At 41.6% G+C, this 24,519-nt stretch overlaps 1 protein-coding gene across 1 annotated transcript; it reads right to left on the bottom strand.

The window, feature by feature from the left end:
* Positions 1-799: 799 nt before the first annotated feature.
* lingo4b (leucine rich repeat and Ig domain containing 4b) lies at positions 800-18,805 on the bottom strand. Its single transcript, XM_021559194.2, has 3 exons — positions 18,331-18,805; positions 4,102-4,220; positions 800-3,975 (listed from the first exon to the last, which is right to left on the bottom strand). The coding sequence occupies exon 3, from the start codon at positions 3,961-3,963 to the stop codon at positions 2,125-2,127; it is 1,839 nt and encodes a 612-aa protein (XP_021414869.2). The 5' UTR covers positions 3,964-3,975; positions 4,102-4,220; positions 18,331-18,805; the 3' UTR covers positions 800-2,124.
* Positions 18,806-24,519: the final 5,714 nt, after the last annotated feature.

The raw sequence follows: 24,519 nt of genomic DNA, 5'->3' as shown, positions 1-24,519 counted from the left end.
AACCTAAATAGATTTATACCTACAAAAAATAATGATTTCCTGTCCTCGCTGTCTTTAACATAGGGAGCATTGGATTATGACGCTACAGTAAAACCTTTGGATTCCATTCCATGAGAGGAAATAGTTGCATTAAAACAGATAATATGACAGGCCAGGCCTTGGGTTAGCAGCCACCAGATAGACCTATATAACAGATTGAGACATGCAGAGGTAATCCAAAAGGGTTTAAATCTCTGCTCATGCACGTGATTATCATTTTTTCTAGATTATTCTGGGCAAGGGCAAGAGAGAGAAAATGATTTGCTCTCCACAGAATCCACTTAGAGCTGGTGGGCTTCATATCTGTCTGGACGGGAAATTGTCAGTGGATCGTGGATCTCCTGAGGTTGACCTTCATCCTGTCACCTTCCACTGAACTAATGAAACAATATACAGCAAAACCATAATTTATTATTTCCCCCTTTCCCATCAGAAAATTAAGACTAACAAGGAAGGGTAACAGACAAACACAGCTCTATCAAATAACCATCTGCGTTTGCGCTGAAACAAATCTGTTTATTTTCTCTGCTCTAATCGATTTAAATGATCTGACAACTGAGTCAAAACATTGAGATTAATAACGTACGGTGTCTTATGTAGGGAAGGATGTCTTAGCAATTCTTTAACAATGTACTGTATAGTCATTTAAAATAGAGCCCAACTCAGAACCACTGAGGTTTGTATGTTGTAGCAGACAATCGTTTTTTTGTCATTTCATAAAAGGCTATGGGATATTGCTGAATCAATCCAAGGCAATAAGGCAGGTTAAAATAGGTTTTTAATCATTTCAAAATGCAAAAAGATTATATTTTACAAACAAGATAGCAAAACAACAGACTTAACTATAGATGTGTACATCATTTACATTGTATTGGAATTTTGGTTTGTGTGTACCTACACAACAAGTGTACATGAAAGAAGAGTGGCATATTTAAGTGGCACTAATCCACAGGACTAGATACAGCCATAAAGTAACCTAGAGCATGGAAATGTCCATGACCTACATTTGACATTGTACAAGGTACTGTTCGCCATTACAGTTCATCATTGTTTCTTGAATGGCGAGTGAGATTACTCAGGCACATATTTTCAATACCCTGTGATTGATTAACATTCAGGAAAAATAAACAGTGTGAGGTTACATGAATGTTATACAGTTATATTATCATTGAAGCATTGTTGCTGATTGCAATATCTTACCAAATTATACAGTATAAAAAGAAAATGACTTGCTAAAAATAATATTGAATTCTCTGTATTTGATGTGTGCAAACTATCTTACTTTGTTGTAAAAAAGAAAATGGAAATAGGATTTAAAGCTTAAAAGATTGTTTATAATATGACATGGAATTGATACATTCTCATGTACAGATTAGAATTTCATCACCCGCTGGACACTGTCAAATTCTGATAACTAAATAATACTCCTGTCCCCAAAACAACATGAATTTTCGTAAACTAGAGGCTAGTCAAAAAGTGAGCCATGAAATGTTACTGTACAGTGAAACTGATTTATCTACAGTATTTTAATATAGCCTAGTACAATATTCTATACATCTATTATAACTATATAACTACAGTCATGTGTTTGCATATTATTATAGTTTCATAGAGCCTTAAGCAAATGGTGAGTATGCAGTCTCTGAATGGATCCTATGTGGATAAGCATAAATAGTTATCCTCAGGTCAGAGGGCAATTCTTGCTTGACCTGTATTGGCAAGTTGACACATGATATCCACACTTACTGTACATCAGATCCACCAAGCACACCTGATATGAGTGAAATGAACCTTGACACTTTAAGAGCATTCCTTATACACATGAACATGTATAATGTTTCATATCATCATGTTCGATTTGTAGCACTGTAATTGTAATGTTGAATAAATACTGACACCATTTAAATAAACCAGTTTCTAGACAACCACTGTTCATTATTTTCTTCTCCAAGATATTTAGGATGATATGTATAATTTCAGTATGTTATAAGGGTGCACTGAGGATCTAGCTTTTATGAAGGCAGGCAGTGTCCCTGTGTCCCTGTAGAGCCAGTCAATGTGTCCCAAGTCCTCTCCCACATAACCTTAGATAAGCTTCATGGTGAACTTGCCAGCATCACCTCCAGCCCCTCCTCCTCCTCCTCCTACCCCCATTGAGGTACGGGGCACATAGTCGATGGTGGCTGTGTGTTTGATTTGCCCCTTGCTCTGGCTCCAGAAGAACATGAAGACGAAGCAGATAGCCACTGAGCTGAGGAAGGACAGGAAGCCCATGGTGGTGGCGATGATCAGAGTCTTGGCATCAAACGGGTACTGGTTGGCCACCTGGGCAGAGGAGTTGGCAGTAGGGGCGTGTGAGGACTCTATCCAGCCTTCGTCGGTGAAAAAGGGCATGGTGCGGTTACGTGGGAAACCCTTCACATAGAGGCTGACGTACAGGCTGTCGTTGCCAGCTGCGTTGCCCGCTGTGCACCGGTATGTGCCGCTGTCCTGAACCTGGGCATAGCGTACCTCTAGAGTCCCATTGGACAACACCCTGATGCGCCCCGTAGTGGAGAGCGGAATCCGCTGGGCTGACAACCAGGTAAAGGAGGGCATTGGGTCACCGTCCGCCTTGCAGGAGAAGAGCACCGTAGTGCCCTCCTCCACCCTGACCTCCTGGGACCTGCGGTCTACAATTCGGGCCTGCCGGCAGGTGAACAGTCTCGGGAGCTCTTTCTCTGAGAAGTCCCGGAATTCCCGCTCTCGCACCATGTCCGGGGTGGAGCAGGTGGGTTGGCGGCCGTCGAAGTTTAGACGCTGTCGCCGGCGGACCACCCAGAGCAGTCGGCAGTCACAGGCCAGGGGGTTCCCATCTAGCCGCAGGACCTGCAGATTCCCCACCGAGTGGAAGGCACTCTCCTCCAGCGTGCTGAGCTGGTTGGATGTCACGTTGAGCAGACGGAAGTAAGCCAGCCCCCTGAAGGCCCCTGGCTCGATACGGAGCAGGTTGCCCCCAGCTAGGTGCAGTTCCTGCAGCCGCAACAAGTCCCCCAGCAGGTTACCTTGGATGGCTGTGATGGGGTTGTAGGACAGGTCCAGGTAGCCAAGGTAGACCAGGTGGCGCAGCACCTGGTATGGGACAGCACTGAGATTGCAGCTGCTGATGACCAGCGAGGTGAGGTTGAGGCCAATCAGGCTGTTGCTGGCCAGGGTGTCCAGCAAGGGCCAGTGGGAGATGACGAGGCTGCGCAGTCGATGCAGGTGGCGGAAGGCATTGTTGGGCAGCGCCGAAATAGTGAGGCGGAACATGCGCAGCCGAGTCAGGCTCTGGAGCTGGGACAGTGCCTCGGTGGGGATGGAGGTCAGGTTGCTGCGGTCCAGATTGAGCTCCTGCAGGTTCTGCAGGCCGGTAAAGGCCCGCTGGGAGATGAACACCAGATCATTCTCCCCAGCCTCCAGCTGGTGCAGGCTCACCAATTCACGGAAGGTGTAGTCCAGAAAGACTAGGATCTCGTTCTCACTCAGGTCCAGGAAGCGCAGGCTGGGCAGTCCGGAGAAGACCCCCACAGAGATGATCTTGAGGCGGTTGCTCCTAATGCACAGGGTCTTGAGGTTCTGCAGGCCCTGGAAAGCCTCCACTTCAATCATGGCGATGACATTGTCACTAATGTCCAGATCCTCTAGCTGGGTCAATCCAAAGAACTGGCGACGACCCAGTGTCTTCAGCTTGTTACGAGATAAGTTAATGCGCTGGGTGCCACTAGCGAAGCCCTGAGACACAGAAGTCAGCTGTTTGTCAGAGCAGTTCACTTCTAAAGTCTCAAGCCGACACACACACCTGGCAGGGCAAGGCCAGGGGAAGTCCCCTGCTGACACACCCAATAATCCACACTGGAGCAAGATGCTCCATGCCCCCCATCGGACAACAGACTCCACAAACATCTTGCCTCCTGCCTAAAAAGGGAAACAAAAAGGACAAGTTATGAACCGATAGCTAAAGAACAGTCATGCTTACTTGCAATGCCATAACAAATGAAAACAAAGGTATGAATATATTTTAGTATATGTTAAGGAACTTACCGATTTACTATGAGGATGCAGGTTTTCATAACCAGTGGTGGTCAAGTTGGGATCAGACTTGAGTTAAGTCTTCTATAAGAGATGATGTTCTTTAAAAAAAACATGTCCTTGCAAATGGCCTAGAGAGACAAGAGAGACAAGAATGAATCTTCCCCCTCCCAAAAAAAACATAAGCAATGATTCTTTGTAGCATTTGTAAATCGTGGATTGCAAATGCTAGATTTATGGACAAAGCATGAGTTTCCAACATTTTGAGATAAACCTAACAAAGTGGTGAATTTGAGTGTGGAATCAAGAGAATAAAAAATGTATTAAAAATTATTATTAACGTCAGAGCATAATTAGGGTACTATTTAGAGCAGATTTCATAGTTACTATCGGCCTACATCTCTGTTTAATACTGATAGCATCTCTACTAATTGATTACCAAATAATAGATCCTTTACCACTTGTACTCTGTACCTTATATCCTCAGTCTAAGCTGCAGGCTAAAAGGTAGTGGTACGGTAATGAAACATACGCCCATGACTGTGCCCCCATCTTGATCTGCACAAAAAAAATCCTCATTAGTGCATCCAGACCTATGCTCACTGATTCTAAAAACCCTGATGAAGGCCAGTTCGGATGGGAGCTGTGCCCCCTGGCCAGACATCTGGATTAGGCAGGCTATCTGGGCAAGGGCCAGTGACACGTGACATGTGACGGCAGATGTGCACACGTAAGCTATACAGGACCAAGTTGAGAAGGTTGAGTAGGGAATAGTCAAACATTCCCATGGAGGCACATCATACATACCCCAAGAAACAAAAAGATTGTCGTAATGTGCAGCCTCATTTTCATTTAATTAAGCAGGACAAGAAATTAGGGAACATTTTCCACTACACTGTATTAAAAGGGATAGTTCAAGATGTTTTTCCTTCTATTTACCCATAGTCAGATGAACTCATGAACACAATGCTAGCAGCTATTGTAGACTTCCAGTCATTGCACTAACGCTAATAAGCAATAGCTCCAGAAACTACCGTTGACTTCCTTTAAACTGCACACAGACACATACATTTTTTCATTTGACTCTGGGTAAGTAGAAAAAAAAGGCTTAATTGACAAAATCTCTAACTATCCTTAAGTACAAATATATAAAATATGACATACATTTCTGTGATTCAACTACGGTACAAATCCGATTTTGGGAATGCTTTTAAAAAGTTTTAATCCTGATGACGACTAAAGCACAAACTCTTATACCGACACAAATGCCAAAAACATTAGTCGTAACTGCAACTACATGTAGATCTACAGTAGACCTCAAACACTAAAGGGCAACATCGAAATCAACCACATTAAAAGCAGTGTAAAGTACTTAAGTAAAAATACTTTAAAGTGCTACTTAAGTAGTTTTTGGGGTATCTGTACTTTACTTTTTATATTTTTGACTACTTATACTTTTGCTTCACTACATTCCTTAAGAAAACATGTACTTTTTACTCCATACATTTTCCCTGACACCCAAAAGTACTTGTTAAATAATAGTGAAGACATCAAAACTATGAAATAACACATATGTAATCATGCAGTAAGCAAAAAAGTGTTAAACAAATCAAAATCTATTTTATATTTGAGATAATTCAAAGTAGCCACCCTATGCCTTGACAGCTTTGCACACTGTTGGCATTCTCTCAACCAGCATCATGAGGTAGCCACCTGGAATGCATTTAATTTAACAAGTGTGCCTTGTTAAAAGGTCATCTGTGGAATTTCTTTCCTTCTTAATGCGTTTGAGCCAATTAGTTATGTTGTGACAAGGTAGGTAGGTAGGTAGTATACAGAAGATAGCCCTATTTGGTAAAAGACCAAGTCCATATTATGGCAAGAACAGCTCAAATAGGCAAAGAGAAACGACAGTCCATCATTACTTGAGGACATGGTCAGTCAATGCAGAACATTTATTCAAGTGCAGTTGCAAAAACCATCAAGATAAACTGGCTCTCATAAGTACCGCCACAGGAAAGGAAAACCCAGAGTTACCTCTCCTGCAGAGGGTAAGATCATTAAAGTTACCAGCCTCAGAAATTGAAGCCCAAGTAAATGCTTAAAAGTTCAAGTAACAAACACATCCAAACATCAACTGTTCAATCAGACCTTCATGGCTGAATTGCTGCAAAGAAACCACTACTAAAAAGGACACCAATAATAAGAAGAGACTTGCTTGGGCCAAGAAACACGAGTAATGGACATTAGACTGGTGGAAATCTGTCCTTTGGTCTGAGTCCAAATTTGAGATTTTTGGCTCAAACCACTAATCGATTACTAATTGATTACCAAATAATACATCCTTTACCACTTTTACTCTGCACCTTATATCCTCAGTCTAAGTTGCAGGCTAAAAGGGATTGGTACAGAAACATACGCCCATGACTGTGCCCCATCTTGATCTAAACAAAAAAATCTGCTGTGTCTTTGTGAGACAAAGAGTAGGTGAATGGATGATCTCTGCATGTGTGGTTCCCACCATGAAGCATGGAGGAGGTGTGATGGTGTGGTGTTGCTTTGCTGGTGACATTGTCTGTGATTTATTTAGATTTCAAGGCACACTTAACCAGCATGGCTACCACAGCATTCTGCAGTGATACGCCATCCCATCTGGTTTGCTCTTAGTGGGACTATCATTTGTTTTTCAACAGGACAGTGACCCAACACACCTCCAGGCTGTGTAAGGGCTATTTGACCAAGAAGGCAAGTGATTGAGCAGTGCATCAGATGACCTGGCCTCCACAATCACCCAACCTCAACCCCAATTGAGATGGTTTGGGATGAGTTGGACTGCAGAATGAAGGAAAAGCAGGCAACAAGTGCTCAGCATATGTGGGAACTCCTTCAAGACTGTTGGAAAAGCATTCCATGTGAAGCTGGTTGAGAGACTGCCAAGAGTGTGCAAAGCTGTCATCAAGACAAAGGGTGTCTACTTTGAAGAATCTAAAATACATCATATATTTTTACTTGTTTTTGGTTACTACATGATTCCATGTGTTATTTCAGTGTTGATGTCTTCACTATTATTCTACAATGTAGCAAATAGTACAAATTAAAAAAAAACCTTGAATGAGTAGGTGTGTCCAAACCTTTGACTGGTACTGTATGTCCATGCATACACCATGAAGTTAGATTGCAGTCAATGGTCATGACCTAAGGACCACAAAGAGACCTGACCACGTCTGTCAAATTAGACAGTATCAGGAATCTAGATTCCACAGTCACACGGTATCATATTCCTCTTTATTTATGCTAAGTACATTCTAACAGGTAAAAATAGTATTCAATTTCAACTATTGTTCCGATTGAAGTAGTTGTTGTCGAGGAAGCTGCTGAATGAAGTCTGTCCTGGGTGGTAAGGGTATTGGGCTTGTTTTGTTGCCTGATTGGCCGATATGATGCAGCCGTAAACCTTTTGCATAACACAAAAACCCAGCCGTCCAAACCTGTGCAGCGGCCAGCTCTTATCTAACAGACAACCACAACACCAAATGCAAACAATATCAAAGCCAACCTGATGTAACATCCACTCAGACAATCCCATGGCAGATCCAGAAACCATGTTTGGTGTTTGGGTTGGTCCCCACTGTTGCTTAATTCTTTCAAACATTTGGACTTTCCCACTCAGCTCTCCCCCATCATCACACAAAACTCATCAAGTCTTCTTAGCTGTCATCGTGTTACATCAAACTGTGGACAGATGTCAGAACATTCTGAGTGTCAAAACAGTGACCTTGCAGTGCGTGCCTAGCTACAGAATCCCCATTACTGACGCTATGGAATCACTTTAGGTAACCAACACACTCAGCACTGTGGCTCAAGAGCCTCCTCCTCATTTTGACATGACTCGCAGCAGAAACGGAGCAAAACAACAACCCCAAACTAAGTTTAATCTGTTTTTTTATGTGATTCATTGTTCTTAAGGGACATCTGCTCTGCAGCCTGCCTAGTATTTCCCAGAGCCTTTGGTCTTTCCTACCTCAAGACATATTTTTTCCCAATCAGTACTGGCAGGAACACTTAAGAGATTATAGGCAAAAAGACCCAATTGAACCGGTGCATGATGTCTAGCTAGGGGCCGCTTTGGATGGGCCACGAGAACAGTCTTATGTTCATTCATTGTATTGAAGTCTGTCCTCAAAACAGACACCCTGGCAGACTTTTCCTCCCCTCCCCACATTGGTCACTCTCTAAATCACCATGGGGTTAGAAAGAGAATGCACAATGTAAGCCATGCTACACTTTGACACTTGCTTAAGTGCTATTCTTAGACCAATTAAGATGGCTGAAATGAAACAACAGCACGGACCTGGGGGCCCATGTGTGTGTTACACTCTGTTGAAAGTGTCTCTGTGTGTATATCTGTATGTTTTTATATGCTAGAAAGACATTGTTTATTGCTCCTGGCACCTGCCACAGTGTACCAGCCCCTGTGATATGCACCAGAGTTCTACAAGCGTGTATTAAAAGGTTTGTGAGCAGAACAGCTGCTAGGCTGAGGGGGAGAGAATAGCAGTGCTCTTCAGAATGCCAGATTCTTTTTCCATTGGGTCTGCCAGGAAAAGGAGAAAGGGCTTGTAAACAACCTCAAGTCAAGCGAGCCATTTCTGATTCAATCACTTTAAAACATTTTGTAAAGACAAGGTATATCTCAATAATATTGCATGTAGGGAAGCCATAAAGAAGAGTATGTTTGTCTGACTGTAAGCTTGCAACTGTGACAAATATGATTATATTAACTGCGTGACACTGTGCCCACATTTGCAATTACATTTGTTTCATATGGATTAAATGTGTTTTATACAAATGCTTTTTGTGTGTATTTGCAACTTAAATGTCTGTGGGTTTGGGGGAGTTTTTGGTCTTTGTATGGTGGAATGTGTGTTTATGCGTCGGTATGCTTAGGGTTAGGCGTTATGCATTTTGTGTGTGTGTGCTCTGAATATTTTTGTATTTACACTCTCACTCTGTCTCACAGGCAGAGGCAGAAGTGGGTCACTGTGACAGCCCACTTAAATAAATTTGGTTCCAGAGACACTGTTCCGTCGTATTGCAGGGTGCACTATATTATAATTCTTTATCAAGGCAGTCAGTTAAGTCACTGCTCGCACAAAGTGCACTATCTGAAAAATTAATAATAGCACAAATAAATGAGAAAAGTTAATTGGTTTCAGTGTAGCACAGATGTGACATGCCAAATGAGGTCGCTTTAGTTAATAGCATGGACAGATTGAATCCATCGAGGTACAATGAGAGAAAGAACAATGTCTGACAGGAGGAGATGGATGGTAAACAAGGATTCCAGCAAGCACTCTTTAAAAAAAGGTACTTGATTCTTCTGAAGGTGGACTTCAGCGGTCAGGAAATGTTCTGCCTATGGGGAACATACCAAGAATAAATAACAGCGGCCAATTATACCATTTGTGGATTACATTGGGCCTCTGTTACAAGGTCTCCTTTAGGCTACACTTTCATTAGAAAGTCCTTCCATTTTCAGCATACCCTCTCTGTTTTCACTATTCCAAAACAGCTTTGAGAGGACAAAGATATCAACCTCTTGAAAGAGAGCCACAACAGTTTGTTACGGGTTGTGTTTTTCACAGAAAAGCAACTACACTACATAATCCTCCACACACACACCACTAGACAGGTGGAGCTTTTTCCCTTTGGCACACTTACCGGGCTGCTTGCTAATCTGATCAGAGCCATCCACAATCCTAACTTGATTCCAATAAAGGTAACCTGCTATGGTGGTGCTAAAGCTATACTGTGGGTCAAATCATGTGGAATGGAAATAAAACTCACATACTGTACTCTGGGTACAGCACATACTGGGGTTGTTCTCTCATCCAATAAATGTGATAACCGCGGTTGAGTCTAAAATAATACATCATCAAATAAAGGCTCCAGAGAAACAGAGTCCATTTCCTTGTGACCTCAGAGTAAGTATGCAGGTTTTTGTTTCAAACATGCTTACTTTTGCTCAAATAGATTGGTTGGCAAGTTAACAATGAAGATGTATTATAATGCTGTGATGTTGTGTTTACATCATTGATTATTTTAATAAGTCCTCTGATATGCAGAAACACTACGGAATTTAGTTGAACATAATCCAATTTAAAGGTAGAATGAAAACATGCGTAAACATTAGTCCTAGTCCTTTAGCACCTCTCATAACCACTGCAATGATGAAAATAAGTAATTTGCTGGTTTGACATGAGCCCAAGTGTATTGCCATTTAAATATTCATATTGTGACTAATTATGTATGCATAATGTTTTTGAACAATCGTTCCAAATGGGTATTGTTTGAGGCTAATGATATGGCATTCAAAAAAGAGAACGACAGAAACAATCCTTTGAAACGGTCAACCCAGGACAGAGTTGGTGTGAACAGAATACATTATCCTCCAGAAACAGAGGGGGATACATTAAAAAAATATGATTTGCCTTGTGTAAGTTTAAGAAATATTGCCTAGTGTCTTGTCATTCTGTTACCAAAAACCCACATATCTTTAAGATATTTAAAAACAAAAATTATGAAAGTTCACAGAAGTAACAAGTAAAAGGTAGACCAACCAGTTAGTTCATGATTTTACTGATAACAATTTGGTTCATTATTTATTAAGTGATTAAATGAAGTGATTATTCTGTTACCGAATCAGTGAAAAAAGAATAACCAAAATATCTGTAACAGGCTGACTGCAACTGAATGGCTACAATGGGAATTCATAGTAGTCAGAAACCACAGTTGGGTCACCTGATCCTGTCCTCCCTTCCACTGACATACTGTTATGTTCAGCTCATAACGGTTTTCTTTCTGTCACGTGGTGGTTAAAGCAAGAGTTTGAAAACAGTCTGGATAACCCACCTCTTACTGACACCCACCCACTGAGCACTGACCTACACCGGACATCCATGGATGTTGAAAAGTAGTTGAAATTTGGTCCGCCCAAATCTGAACCAATCATAGACGTCTGTTTCACAAGTTTGGACAGCACAGTACAGCCCATCACAGTATAGTACAGTACAGAAAAGTAGGTCAGTGCAATACAGTAATGTACCGTAGACTTCAGTACAGTACAGTAGAGCAAATGTACTGAACTATACTGTACTTTAATGTTGTGTGCTGCACTGTGATGTCTAAACTTGTGACATCTATGGTTGGTACAGATTTGGTCTGGTTTATAGTGATGTATTGTGGGTATAAGCCCAGCTAGCACATAATGTTCTGAAAACAATATGTTTCTTAGAGCTTGATGAGAGTGTGGTTGTCCATTGTGAATGTTCTCAAATTGTTCTTTCCATAAAAAAAACCACAAGAAAATGTTAGTAACGTTAGAGAATGTTTTAAGAATGTTATTTAAAAACATATACATTCCGTTCTACGCATCAACAAAATTCTCTCTATCCTCTATCTTGTTAAGTGTGTTCAGGTGTATTGGCCAGATCTTAATGGAGTCTGTTTGAATAGACTAAAATGAACAGTTTTGTGTGCATAAAAAAACATGTCATGCTACCTCCATCCTGGTGGCGCAGTGGACTAATTCTATGGAAAAATAACAGAAGATTATAGGCTCAATGTGTTCTGTGCTTGGAGTTTCAAAAAGTAACCCAAAATAAAATAGCAGATTATTAAAACTTCTTCAAGATAGGTGGGTCCCCCACGGGATGGTTGAGCTAACGTAGGCTAATGCAATTAGCACAAGATTTTAAGTAACAAGAACATTTCCCAGGACATAGACATATCTGATAGTGGCAGAAAGCTTAAATTCTTGTTAATCTAACTGCACTGTCCAATTTACAGTAGATATTACAGTGAAAGAATACCATGTTTGAGGAGAGTGCACAGTTAGGAACTTTAAAAGTTATTAACACACCTATTAGGCACTTTTGGGCAGCCTTGATACAACATTTTTAACAGAAACACAATAGTACATTGGATCAGTCTAAAACCTTGCACATACACTGCTGCCATCTAGTGGCCAAAATCTAAATTGTACCTGGGCTGGAATAATACATTATGGCCTTTCTCTTGCATTTCAAAGATGGTACAAAAACAATGTTGTTTTTTTCTTTTTCTTTTATCAGCTCTAATGTGTTATATTCTCCTACATTCCTTTCACATTTCCACAAACTTCAAAGTGTTTCCTTTCAAATGGTATCAAGAATATGCATATCCTTGCATCAATGCTTGAGCTACAGGCAGTTAGATGTAAATAGTCCAGTGGCCATTTGATTAATTGTTCAGCTGTCTGATGGCTTGGGGCTAGAAGCTGTTAAGGAGCCTTTTGGTCCTAGACTTGGTGCTCCGGTACAGCTTGCGGAGACCTCCCTTGGCAGAGAAAATAGTCAATGACAATTTTTTGGGGCGTTCCTCTGACATCACCTATTATATAGGTCCTGGATGGCAGGAAGCTTGGCCCCAGTGATGTAATGGGCCGTACGCACTACCCTCTGTTGTGTCTTACGGTCAGATGCCTAGCAGTTGCCATACCAGACGGTGATGCAACGTGTCAGGATGCTCTTGATGGTGTAGCTGTTTGGACCATGATAGTTCGTTGGTGATGTGGACACCAAGGAACTTGAAACTCTCGACCCGCTCCACTACAGCCTCATCGATGTTAATGGGGGCCTGTTCAGCCCGCATTTTCCTGTAGTCCACGATCAGCTACTTTGTCTTGCTCACATTGAGGGAGGTTGTTGTCCTGGCACCACACTGCAAGGTTTCTGACCTCCTCCCTATAGGCTGTCTCATCGTTGTTGGTGATCAGGCCTACCACTGTTGTGACGTCAGCAAACTTAATGATGGTGTTGGAGTCGTGCTTGGCCACGCAGTCGTGGGTGAACAGAGAGTACAGGAGGGGACTAAGTACACACCCCTGACGGGCCCCAGTGTTGAGGATCAGCGTGGCAGACGTGTTGTTGCCTACCTTTATCACCTGGGGGCGGCCCGTCAGGAAGTCCAGGTTCCAGTTGCAGAGGGAGGTTTTTAGTCCCAGTGTCCTTAGCTTAGTGATGAGCTTCGTGGGCACTATGGTGTTGAACACTGAGCTGTAGTCAATGAACGGCATGCTTGGCAGCGGAGCTCATTCAAATAATAGCCAGTATGCGCATGTGACAAATAAAATTTGATTTGAAATAAAAAAGTTCCCAGAAATGTTTCATACGCACAAAATCTTAATTCTCTGAAATTTTAATTTTGTGCACAAATTTGTTTACATCCCTGTTAGTGAGAGTTTCTCCTTTGCCAACATAATCCATCCACCTGACCGGTGTGGCAAATCAAGAAGCTAATAAACAGCATTGTCCACAGCACAGGTGCACATTGCGCTGGGGACAATAAAAGGCCACTTTAAAATGTGCGGTTTTTGTCACACAACACAATGTCACAGATGTCTCAGGTTGAGGGAGCGTGCAATTGTCATGCTGACTGCAGGAATGTCCACCAAAGCTGTTGCCAGAGAACTGAATGTTCATTTCTCTACCAAAAGCCACCAACAATTTTTGAGAATTTTGAAGTATGTCCAACCAGCCTGACAACCGTATGACGTTGTGTGGGCAAGCAGTTTGCTGATGTCAACGTTGTGAATAGAGTGCCCCATGATGGCGGTGGGGTTATGGTATGGGCAGGCATAAGATACGGACAATGAAAATGATTGCATTTCAAGCCTGGGGCCAATTGTCATGCCATTCATCCGCAGCCATCACCTCATGTTTCAGCATGATAATGCACTGTCCCATGTCGCAAGTATCTGTACACAATTCCTGGAAGCTGAAAATGTCCCAGTTTTTCCATGGCCTGCATACTCAGCAGACATGTCACCCATTGAGCATGTTTGGGATGCTCTGGGTCGGCATTTACAACAGCGTGTTCCAGTTTCCGCCAATAGCCAGCAACTTCGCACAGCCATTGAAGAGGAGTGGAACAACAGGCCACAATCAACAACCTGATCAACTCTATGTGAAGGAGATGTTGCGCTGCATGAGGCAAATGGTGCTCACACCAGATACTAACTGGTTTTCTGATCCACACCCCTATCTTTTTTTAAGGTAGCTGTGACCAACAGATGCATATCTGTATTCCCAGTCATGTGAAATCCATAGGTTAGGGCCTAATGAATTTATTTTAATTGACTGATGTCCTTAAATTCTTTGAAATTGTTGCATGTTGTGTTTATATTTTTGTTCAGTATATATTTAATCTCCGATGTTTATTGAAAACAAATACATTTGCAGAATGAGATCTTGTCCTTCAAATACATTATTACAGATGTTGGTTAGCTAGCTAGCACATTTTTGCCATATTAGCATTGACATGAAATCAGTCAAAACACCTCAAAACAAGACATGGTATCAAGAACAACATTAAACTAGCTGAAACAACTCCCCTCATGGCAGTTTCTTATCATTATTGCTAGCTATCTGGCCATCCAGAATCACAACAACACACTGCCTTCTGCCCCATTAAAGTGTTTGCATTGTTTTTGTGACATCTGATAACCCGTCTATAGTACAGATCAGGGACCCATGATGTCATTTTGTTACCATTATTCTGTTACCATGTGTTAATCCACTTCACTATAGTTCAATAACCAAAATATATATATATATATTTTCAAACTCAAGGTGCCATACACTACATGACCAAAAGTATGTGGACACCTGCCTGTCGAACATCTCTTTCCAAAATCATGGGCATTAATATGGAGTTGGTCACCCTCTTCTGGAAAGTCTTTTCACTAGATGCTTCAGGGACATGCTTCCATTCAGCCACAACAGCATTGAGGTCCGGAACTGATGTTGGCCGACTAGGCCTGGATCACAATCGGTGTTCTAATTCATCCCAAAGGTGTTCGATGGGGTTGATGTCACAGCTCTGTGCAGGCCAGTCAAGTTCTTCAAAACCGATCTAGACAAACCATTTCTGTATGGACCTCGCTTTGTGCACAGGGGCATTGTCATGCTGAAACAGGAAAGGGCCTTCCCCAAACTGTTGCCACAAAGTTGGAAGCACAGAAGCATTTAAAATGTAATTGTATGCTGTAGCGTTAAGATTTCCCTTCACTAGAACTAAGGGGCCTAACCCGAAACATGTAAAACAGCCCCAGACCATTATTCCTCCTCCACCACCACTTTACAGTTGGAACTATGCATTGGGGCAGGTAGCATTCTCCTGGCATCCACCAAACCCAAATACATCTGTCAGACAGGCAGATGGTGAAGCGTGATTCATCACTACAGAGAACGCGTTTCCACTGCTCCACAGTCCAATGGTGGCGAGCTTTACGCCACTCCAGGCAACGCTTGGCATTGCGCATGGTGATCTTAAGCTTGTGTGCAGCTGCTTGCCCATAGAAACCCATTTTATGAAGCTTCCCGCAAACAGTTATTGTGCTAACGTTGCTTTCAGGGGCAGTTTGGAACTCGGTAGTGGGTGTTTCAACTGAGGACAGGCGATTTTTACTCGATACGCGCCTCAGCACTTGGCGGTCCCATTCTTAGAGCTTGTGTGGCCTACCACTTTGCAGCTGAACCGTTGTTGCTTCTAGACATTTCTACTTCCCAAAACAAGCACTTACAGTTGACCGGGGTAGCTCTAGCAGGGCAGAAATTTGACCAACTGACTTGTTGTAAAGGTGGCATCCTATGACGGTGCCATGTTGAAAGTCACTGAGCTCTTCAGTAAGGCCATTCTACTGCCAATGTTTGTCTATGGAGATTGCATGGCTGTGTGCTCGATGTTATACACCTAATCGGCAACGGGTGTGGCTGAAATAGCCAAATCCAACTATTTTTAAAGGGGTGTCTACATACTTCTGTGTATACAGCATATCATAGCAGACACCCCATTATTTCTGCAGACATCTTTGAATCTTAACATGGTAACATAAAACACTGATGGAGATTTCACTGTCATTCTGTTACCAAACTTTACATCTGCACTGTTCTTTGAGTAAACTTATTTTTTTTCAATGTTCTGTGGAAATAAAAAGTAGTCCTTGTGCATAGAGTTGTATGGTTTGTTTAATTTTGAAATCAATGTTTTTTGTTTGGCATACTATTAAAGTGTCGTCTCACCACCATTATTTTACTGTTGAATTGCCTTAATGTTAATCCCCTGGACTATAAGAGTCAAATTGGAGCAGAATGGATGAAAGTGTGCAGGGATCTGTGGCGTATTCTTTCGGGTTCAAAAGGCAAGGCCATGCGGATAGAGGGGTCACACTCCCACTTTAAAAATGGGCATATCTTTTTTTATAATTGGGGCACATCTTAAAGGTGCTATTTGCAGAAATCGTTCTGCCATTTCCTGGTTGCTAAAATTCTTATAATTTTTGTTTACGTGACAAAACAAGCAATAAATAGAGAATTATTGTACCATCTAAACCTCTGTGAAATATATTTTCAGTAACCAAAAATATTGTGTTTTCAGCTCTTTGAAGCTGGTATACAAAACTGAAAGTAAAAGACGCAAAAACTAAACTTAATGACTTAGTAACTAAACTTAATGACTTAATAACCAAACTTAATGACTTAATAACCCACATAGAACATATCTACCGCTTCTTAGACTTCCTTTCAATGAGAATGATAGATCTATAACCCACATTTCTATGTGAATTTGGTCAGGTCGCCCAAAATGTTATGTATTGCATCTTTAACGATTATATTTATAAATATATATGTATTTTTTAGTGCCGTACTAGTTAGTGCAATACTAACAAGTAATTGTTTAAATATATCTTTAATGCAAAATAATGATTAGTGCTTGATGGAGTCACAGCTGCCCAGCAATGAAATAATGCAGCTTAATTGTAAGCATTTATTGACTCCATGACACATCTTAAAAGATATGGCCATTTTTATAGTGGGAGTGTGACTTCGTTACCGCGTGACCTTTAAGGGCTGCAGATGAAGCTAAAAGCTGCAGCTGAGCAACCCGTCAAAATATATTCCCATTCCTGGATTGTTGGGACTGTATAAACAGCCCTGCCTCACAGAACTTTAAAATGAAGAACAAGTACATTCGAAATATTGGCTTTACACTTCGGTAACGATGACCAAGCAAAACAAAGAAGGCACTGATGAAAAATACTTTCTTGCTTGACCCAGATCAGGTCTCGTTAATAATTAAAAGTCAGGATAAATCAGTCCCCTAACAAGGAGACTGAAATACTTCCTGTGCATAAAGCACCTCCTGATTAAAGTGCCTATTTGGCCAGTCACCAAAGCGTACTCTTTGGCACTCAGCTTTGCCAGTCGCACTATATTGTTGTGATATTTGCCTTCTCTCTGGCTGGGAAAAAAAAAGAAAAAAACAATTCTACAGGCTGGATTATTAACATTATTGTATCTTTCTCTCTCCCTTGATGAATTATAATTGAAATGTTAATTTTAGTTTATCAGGCTACAGATGAAAATCAATTCTGAAATTGAAAATATATGATAAACGTCTAGTTATCTAAATATACATTTTAATGGATATTTATATGATTGGCTCATCCAACTTACATTTACCATGCTCAATCAGGATTGCTTTAAAAATGTTTTTTTTTTTAAATGGTCACCCCCGGAAAAAATTAGCATCATGCATACACTTACATCTGAAGATAACTCAAGTAGTCTAGCCTTTGCTTCTTTCACAATATAGCCTAGCCAACCCAGGTACTGTATTTATGTATATTGATTTATATTCTGTTTTTGTTCCCTCCATATTAGGTTGTGGACCTGTTCAAATGTTGTGTCAAAGGAACAAAATGGAAATGGCAGTCACCATTTTGGCACTTATTGTGGGATTAAAGTCGAAAGCCATGTCAAGACCTCTTTGAGCAGGTCTCTGTCCAGAAGCCCACGTTGACCATAAAACTATTACATGGGGTCTGAATTAGGCTGACCCATAAACCAATCGACGTCAAAGGGCGACAACACAAGTTTGCTCCTGGACGACTGTCTTGCTTGAGTTTCCAGAAACAAACAAGTATGATGTAATTCACAATATGTAACGTTACAAAATATTGTTGCCCACAGGTGCTTAGTTCATATTATTGACAAGTAGCCTACAATGCAGATTGGTAAATCAGTAGCCTAGTTTATGAACTATGCCTGATATAAAAACACAATTGCAAAATCAATTAGGGTTATGGTTACACAATTTAAAATGTACACTGAAAATTGTATACAATGAACGAAAACTCACCAGCTAATGACTTCAATGAAACGTTGATAGTACAACATTTCCATATTTTACCCACAACTCCAAACGTTCGGGTTCCTTCTCGCCTAAGCTTTTCGTTCGGTTGCTGGTTGATTTATCATGTTTTACAAGACTTTAAAACATATGCCTTGAGACCTCACACAATTTAATTCGTCCTCCTTCATTAATTTCTTCTGATTACTGCACCACCCTCGGGGAGTAGTAGGATAATTACGCTACGGAAAATAATTTAGGTCGACTACTTTATTCTCTTCTGACGCTGTTGAAAGCCCGCCTTCTTGCCCCTGCTCGTGCTCTTCTGCGTGGTAGTGATGCTCTTGCTTAAGTCGCAATCGCATCCCACAGACAAATATCACAATTACCTCAAGCGAACTGGAGGAAAGTAGCCTATAGGTGTGAATCAACGAACCAGTCAACGACATGAATGAAACACTTGTCCATGAGGACAGAGAGCAACGGCCAAGTGTGCAACAACGGGTTCATAGTAGGCTACCATTGATGCGCGAATATGGTGGCGAAATCCCTGAGCTCTCAGCATTCTGACAGGATTTGTGATTTTATCCACTAGACTGATTGAGTTCTGGAAATGATCCAGGACAGTACATTACTATCGCGCTAGGTAGGCCAATATTTGGGAATGATGGGCAAATGTGCACTCTGGTCAGCCAATTTTTTGGGACTTAGGCAAGACACCAGCTGGATAGAAAATAAAGAAATATATAGAAATAAAAAACTATAGGGCAATCACAGACTAAATTCATCCCCTTCAGTGTTAAGTTGGAGAGTCCATGCCTCAAAGTGTTCATACACATGCATATAATAATGCATGCAATCATTCGTGGATTTGCCTCAATAATCCTCAAAAAACACTATTTGATATTTGAATTGGTACAAAAGCATGTTTGTATGGTTGATTCTAACCTGACATTAAGCATTCCCTTTAGGTTATACAAGAGATTTGTGTTCAAGAAGAATTCTGTCTAGCACCTTATCAAGTGTGGCCAACCTGACAATGCCCTGTGAACTCCCCATCAGTGGGATTCGGGCTAATTACTCTGGGTTTTGTTTTAATCCAACACTGTGACTGTTTCTCAGAAAGATGCCAGATGGGCTAGATGTTGGGCCTTGGCTCCCGCTAGTAAATGGTAGATTGGGTCTCAATCTCACGTTCCATTTTAAAGAATCCTGGTTTTCTCTGATTGGAGCAGGGCAGCCTTGCGGTTCCTCTCTATGGAGCATAACATGGAGCATCTGCCAGCCGGTATGTTCCTGATGAGGAGCAAGAGGAAAAGTGTGTCTGAAACTGAGGCAGGTGCAGAAGGTTATTGCGTTTAACAACACTCAACACATGGCCATGTTAATTTGGAGAAACTGCCCGAGGCCTTGTCAAAGTTCGTTTTGAACAGATGATATCCCTACAAGCTCTCACATTCTCACGTCAGAATTAGACATTCATCCATGTTTCTCAAATGTCAAATTTCAAAGTGTTTAAGGTTAAGTTTATGCATCAACTCCACATTTTTAAGGTAATGTTTAAGGTTAGGCATGAACTCCGATAGGTTAAAGTAAGGGTTAAGGTTTGGGATAGGCTTAACACAAAAATATAGAAAACTACTTTCTATCACTGGATTCAAACATGCAACTTTTGGAATTAGAGGCAGATGCTTGAACGTAACATCGCTCACTGTTGCCCCTAGTGGCTGGTTTCCACGTCATCTCCTGACATCCTCAGACATGGATGGACGTCAGAATACTGACTTGTATCATGGGTGACCTGCCTGCAATATCCAGCATTCAGATAGAATGGGATTGATATTTTAAAAAATGCATTAGAGATACATTATGTCTTGATTGTACAGGAGTACCACGCTCTCCACATGACATTCTGTTACATTGTTTTGTCTCTGAGGTGCATTAGTTGGCGTTGGTTGCTTTGCCGACACAATGTAGCTGACAGTCACTTAATTCATTTTGATGACCAGTATGCTACATTTGCTGTAGTGATCGTGAGTAGCCTTTTATTTCTCTGTATCTGAAACTGGTGCGCCATCCATTAGTGATTTGGGAGGACAGTGGCACTCTTGGCAAAGCCCAAAGGACTTTAATTACGTTTGGCCACTGGGGGGAGAATGTCTAAAATGAACAAAGGGAGATGGAGCCGGTTCTCTATAATTAGCCAGGTTCACCTTTACCACCGAATGGAGTTCACTTACTTTAATCTGAATTAAAGTAGTACAACAAAACAATCTAGTGGACTACATTAATGTCACATACTCCATTTCACATATATCAGACCTGAACGAAATCTGAGAAAACACAACGAGGAATGATTTGAATCATTGTCCAAATCTTTATATCAACATTGTCGATTAATGTAGATATATATTTCTAGCCAAAAACAAAACATGTACAGAATAACAGAAAGATAATGTTATGCTTCATCAGAATGATACTGTAAAGGATCATCATCTGTATAATATGAATAATCTTCATGTTTTTCTCTGCGCAGGAAGGAGCCTGAAATTAAGGATGAGCTCTTTCCTGAGGGTTTTTCTTTTTGTAGCGGCTGCCACAGACAGCTGGTCAAAGACCTGCTAACAGGCTCTGCTTGGTTAGCGGCCAGCACTTCGTTTTGTAACCAAGAAGATTACATTGGGATTATTTGTTTTGGGTGGCTCTGATCCATCCTTAAATGTTTTTATATAATGAAAACAAGGGAAAAACAAAAACAAAACACACTCCCTTCTCCAAAGCAAGATTCAAGAAATGAATTAAATGTAAATGCTAATCTCAGACAAACATGTAATTAGTAAAACATTGTTGTGATGAATTCGTTAAATGTTTTTGCAAAACAGAATCATGTGTTGGTAATGTTGCTTGGTTGATGCAGATAATAGATTCTGGGATACTGGGAATTTGTGAAACTGGCTTTCATCTGTTATAATAGTTTGACCACCATTTCAATTTGAGATTTGAGTTTAAAATATATTACAGACCGAACCAACCAACCAAGTAAACAAACACACACATACCCACACACAAAATAGTAACTGTGGTGCATGGAATTTCAGATGATGTCAAATGTCATCCTAATACTATTTCGTGGTCAAAGCATGGAACTCCAAATAGACCTATTGTCACGTTCTGACCTTAGTTCCTTTTTATGTCTCTATTTTGGTTTGGTCAGGGCGTGAGTTGGGGTGGGCATTCTATGTTTTTCTTTCTATGTTTTGTTCTGTGTGTCATATTTCTATGTGTTTGGCCTGGTATGGTTCCAAATCAGAGGCAGCTGTTTATCGTTGTCTCTGATTGAGAACCTTACTTAGGTAGCGTGTTCCCACCTGGGTTTGTGGGTACTTGTTTTCTGTTTTGTGTTGCTGCACCGTACAGGACTGTTTCGTTTTCCTCTCTTTGTTATTTTGTTTAGTGTTTCTGTTCTAATAAAAGTAACATGAACACTGACTACGCTGCACCTTGGTCCTCACCTTCTTCAACCCACGACGATTGTTACAGAACTACCCACCAAAAAAGGACCAAGCAGCGTGGTGAAAGGGACTCCTGAACAGGTGAGCAGCGCTATCTGGAGTAGGAGACAACCTGGGAGGAGATAGAGGTGGTCGGTTGACCCAGGGAGAGTGCCGGAGCCCTCCTGGGATTCTCTGGAACAGTGCGAGGAGGGATACTGGAGAAAGGAGTTGGCACAGCGCCCAGAATGCTGAGAGTGACCGGGAAGGCACCTTGTTATGCGGTGAGTATTCAGCCAGGACAGGTTGTGCACGCTCGTTGCTCGAGACCTCCAGTGCGCCTCCACGGCCCAGTCCATCCGGTGCCTCCTCCACGCACCAGGCCTCCTGTAGGTCTCCCCAGCCTGGTGGGTCCTGTGGCAGCTCCAGCCTATTCGGGGCCTGCGGTAGTTGTTTTGTGTTGCTGCACCTTACAGGACTGTTTTGATTTCATTTTACTCTCGTTGTTATTTTGTTTAGTGTTTCTGTTCTAATAAAAGTAACATGAACACTTATCACGCTGCACCTTGGTCCTCACCTTCTTCAACCCACGACAATCGTTACACCTATCAGCTTTTAAACCCACAGTGAGGCCTCAGCTGTTTTCTCTTGTGGCTCTGCTTGGCTCTTCTGATGAGCAGGCCCATAATGCAGAGCGCTCAAGTATTCTTTAAAATATTGGCACCGCTATAAAGTGAATGTCACTTAGCTACAGTCTCCCAGCTCATTTCTGCACAGTGAGTGTTTGCCCCTGGTCTAAAAATATGCTTTGAAGGCCGAAGCATGAGGCACGCACCACTTTAAATCTTGGCTCGGACTACTAATCCCTAAAGAGAACTTGGAGATGGAGCAGCACGTGGCAGATGAGATCTACCAATTTTGAAATAAAATAGTGAAAAGCTGGCAGTCTGCGGCATTGAAATGGGATTTTCATTCTGTCTGTGATGTGGAGGTTAGCCATTGCTGCGGTGCATGAACTTTAATCCCATAAAAACTAAAGGGAATCAAAATAACAGACGTCTGCACAACGATCCCAGCTACTATGATTAGATATTAGGAAACATGAATGGCTTTGTTCCATTGCCAGATATGATGGTATCCCTTGATAATTTACACATCAGCCAGCACATGTCAAATCTAATCAATTTGTATTTGTCACATGCTTCGTAAACATCAGGTGTGGACTAACAGTGAAATGTTTACTGACGGGCCCTTCTCAACAATGCAGAGAGAAAGAAAATAGAGAAATAATAGAAAAGTAAAACACGGAATAATTAAAGTAATAAACTGTATACACAATGAGTAACAACTTTTCTACATACAAGGGGTACCAGTACGGAGTAAATTTTATTTCTTTTTTCCTTTATTTAACTATGCAAGTCAGTTAAGGACAAATTCTTATTATCAATGACGGCCTAGGAACAGTGAACTGCATTGTTCAGGGGCAAAACGACAGATTTTTACCTTGTCGGCTCGGGGATTCAATCTTGCGACCTTTTGGTTACTAGTCCAATGCTCTAACCACTAGGATGCCTGCCGCCCCAATGTGCAGGGGTACGAGGTAATTGAGGTAGATATGTACAGTGGGGAGAACAAGTATTTGATACACTGCCGATTTTTGCAGGTTTTCCTACTTACAAAGCATGTAGAGGTCTGTAATTTTTTATCATAGGTACACTTCAACTGTGAGAGACGGAATCTAAAACAAAAATCCAGAAAATCACGTATGATTTTTAAGTAATTAATTAGCATTTTATTGCATGACATAAGTATTTGATCACCTACCAACCAGTAAGAATTCCGGCTCACACAGACCTGTTAGTTTTTCTTTAAGAAGCCCTCCTGTTCTCCACTCATTACCTGTATTAACTGCACCTGTTTGAACTCGTTACCTGTATAAAAAACACTTGTCCACACACTCAATCAAACAGACTCCAACCTCTCCACAATGGCCAAGACCAGAGAGCTGTGTAAGGACATCAGGGATAAAATTGTAGACCTGCACAAGGCTGGGATGGGTTACAGGACAATAGACAAGCAGCTTGTTGAGCAGGCAACAACTGTTGGCGCAATTATTATAAAATGGAAGAAGTTCAAGATGACGGTCAATCCCCCTCGGTCTGGGGCTCCATGCAAGATCTCACCTTCTGGGGCATCAATGATCATGAGGAAGGTGAGGGATCAGCCCAAAACTACACGGCAGGACCTGGTCAATGACCTGAAGAGAGCGGGTACCACAGTCTCAAAGAAAACCATTAGTAACACACTACGCCGTCATGGATTAAAAGCCTGCAGCGCACGCAAGGTCCCCCTGCTCAAGCCAGCGCATGTCCAGGCCCGTCTGAAGTTTGCCAATGACCATCTGGATGATCCAAAGGAGGAATGGGAGAAGGTCATGTGGTCTGATGAGACTAAACTCCACTCGCTGTGTTTGGAGGAAGAAGAAGGATGAGTACAACCCCAAGAACACCATCCCAACTGTGAAGCATGGAGGTGGAAACATCATTCTTTGGGGATGCTTTTCTGCAAAGGGGACAGGACGACTGCACCGTATTGAGGGGAGGATGGATGGGCCCATGTATCGCAAGATCTTGGCCAACAACCTCCTTCCCTCAGTAAGAGCATTGAAGATGGGTCGTGGCTGGGTCTTCCAGCATGACAACGACCC

The sequence above is a fragment of the Oncorhynchus mykiss genome, chromosome 2 (genome assembly GCF_013265735.2).
Source record: "Oncorhynchus mykiss isolate Arlee chromosome 2, USDA_OmykA_1.1, whole genome shotgun sequence".
In the NCBI taxonomy this organism is placed as follows: Eukaryota; Metazoa; Chordata; class Actinopteri; order Salmoniformes; family Salmonidae; genus Oncorhynchus; species Oncorhynchus mykiss.
The sequence above is the reverse complement of the archived record's forward strand: the minus strand, read 5'-3'. Positions and strand labels throughout refer to the sequence as shown.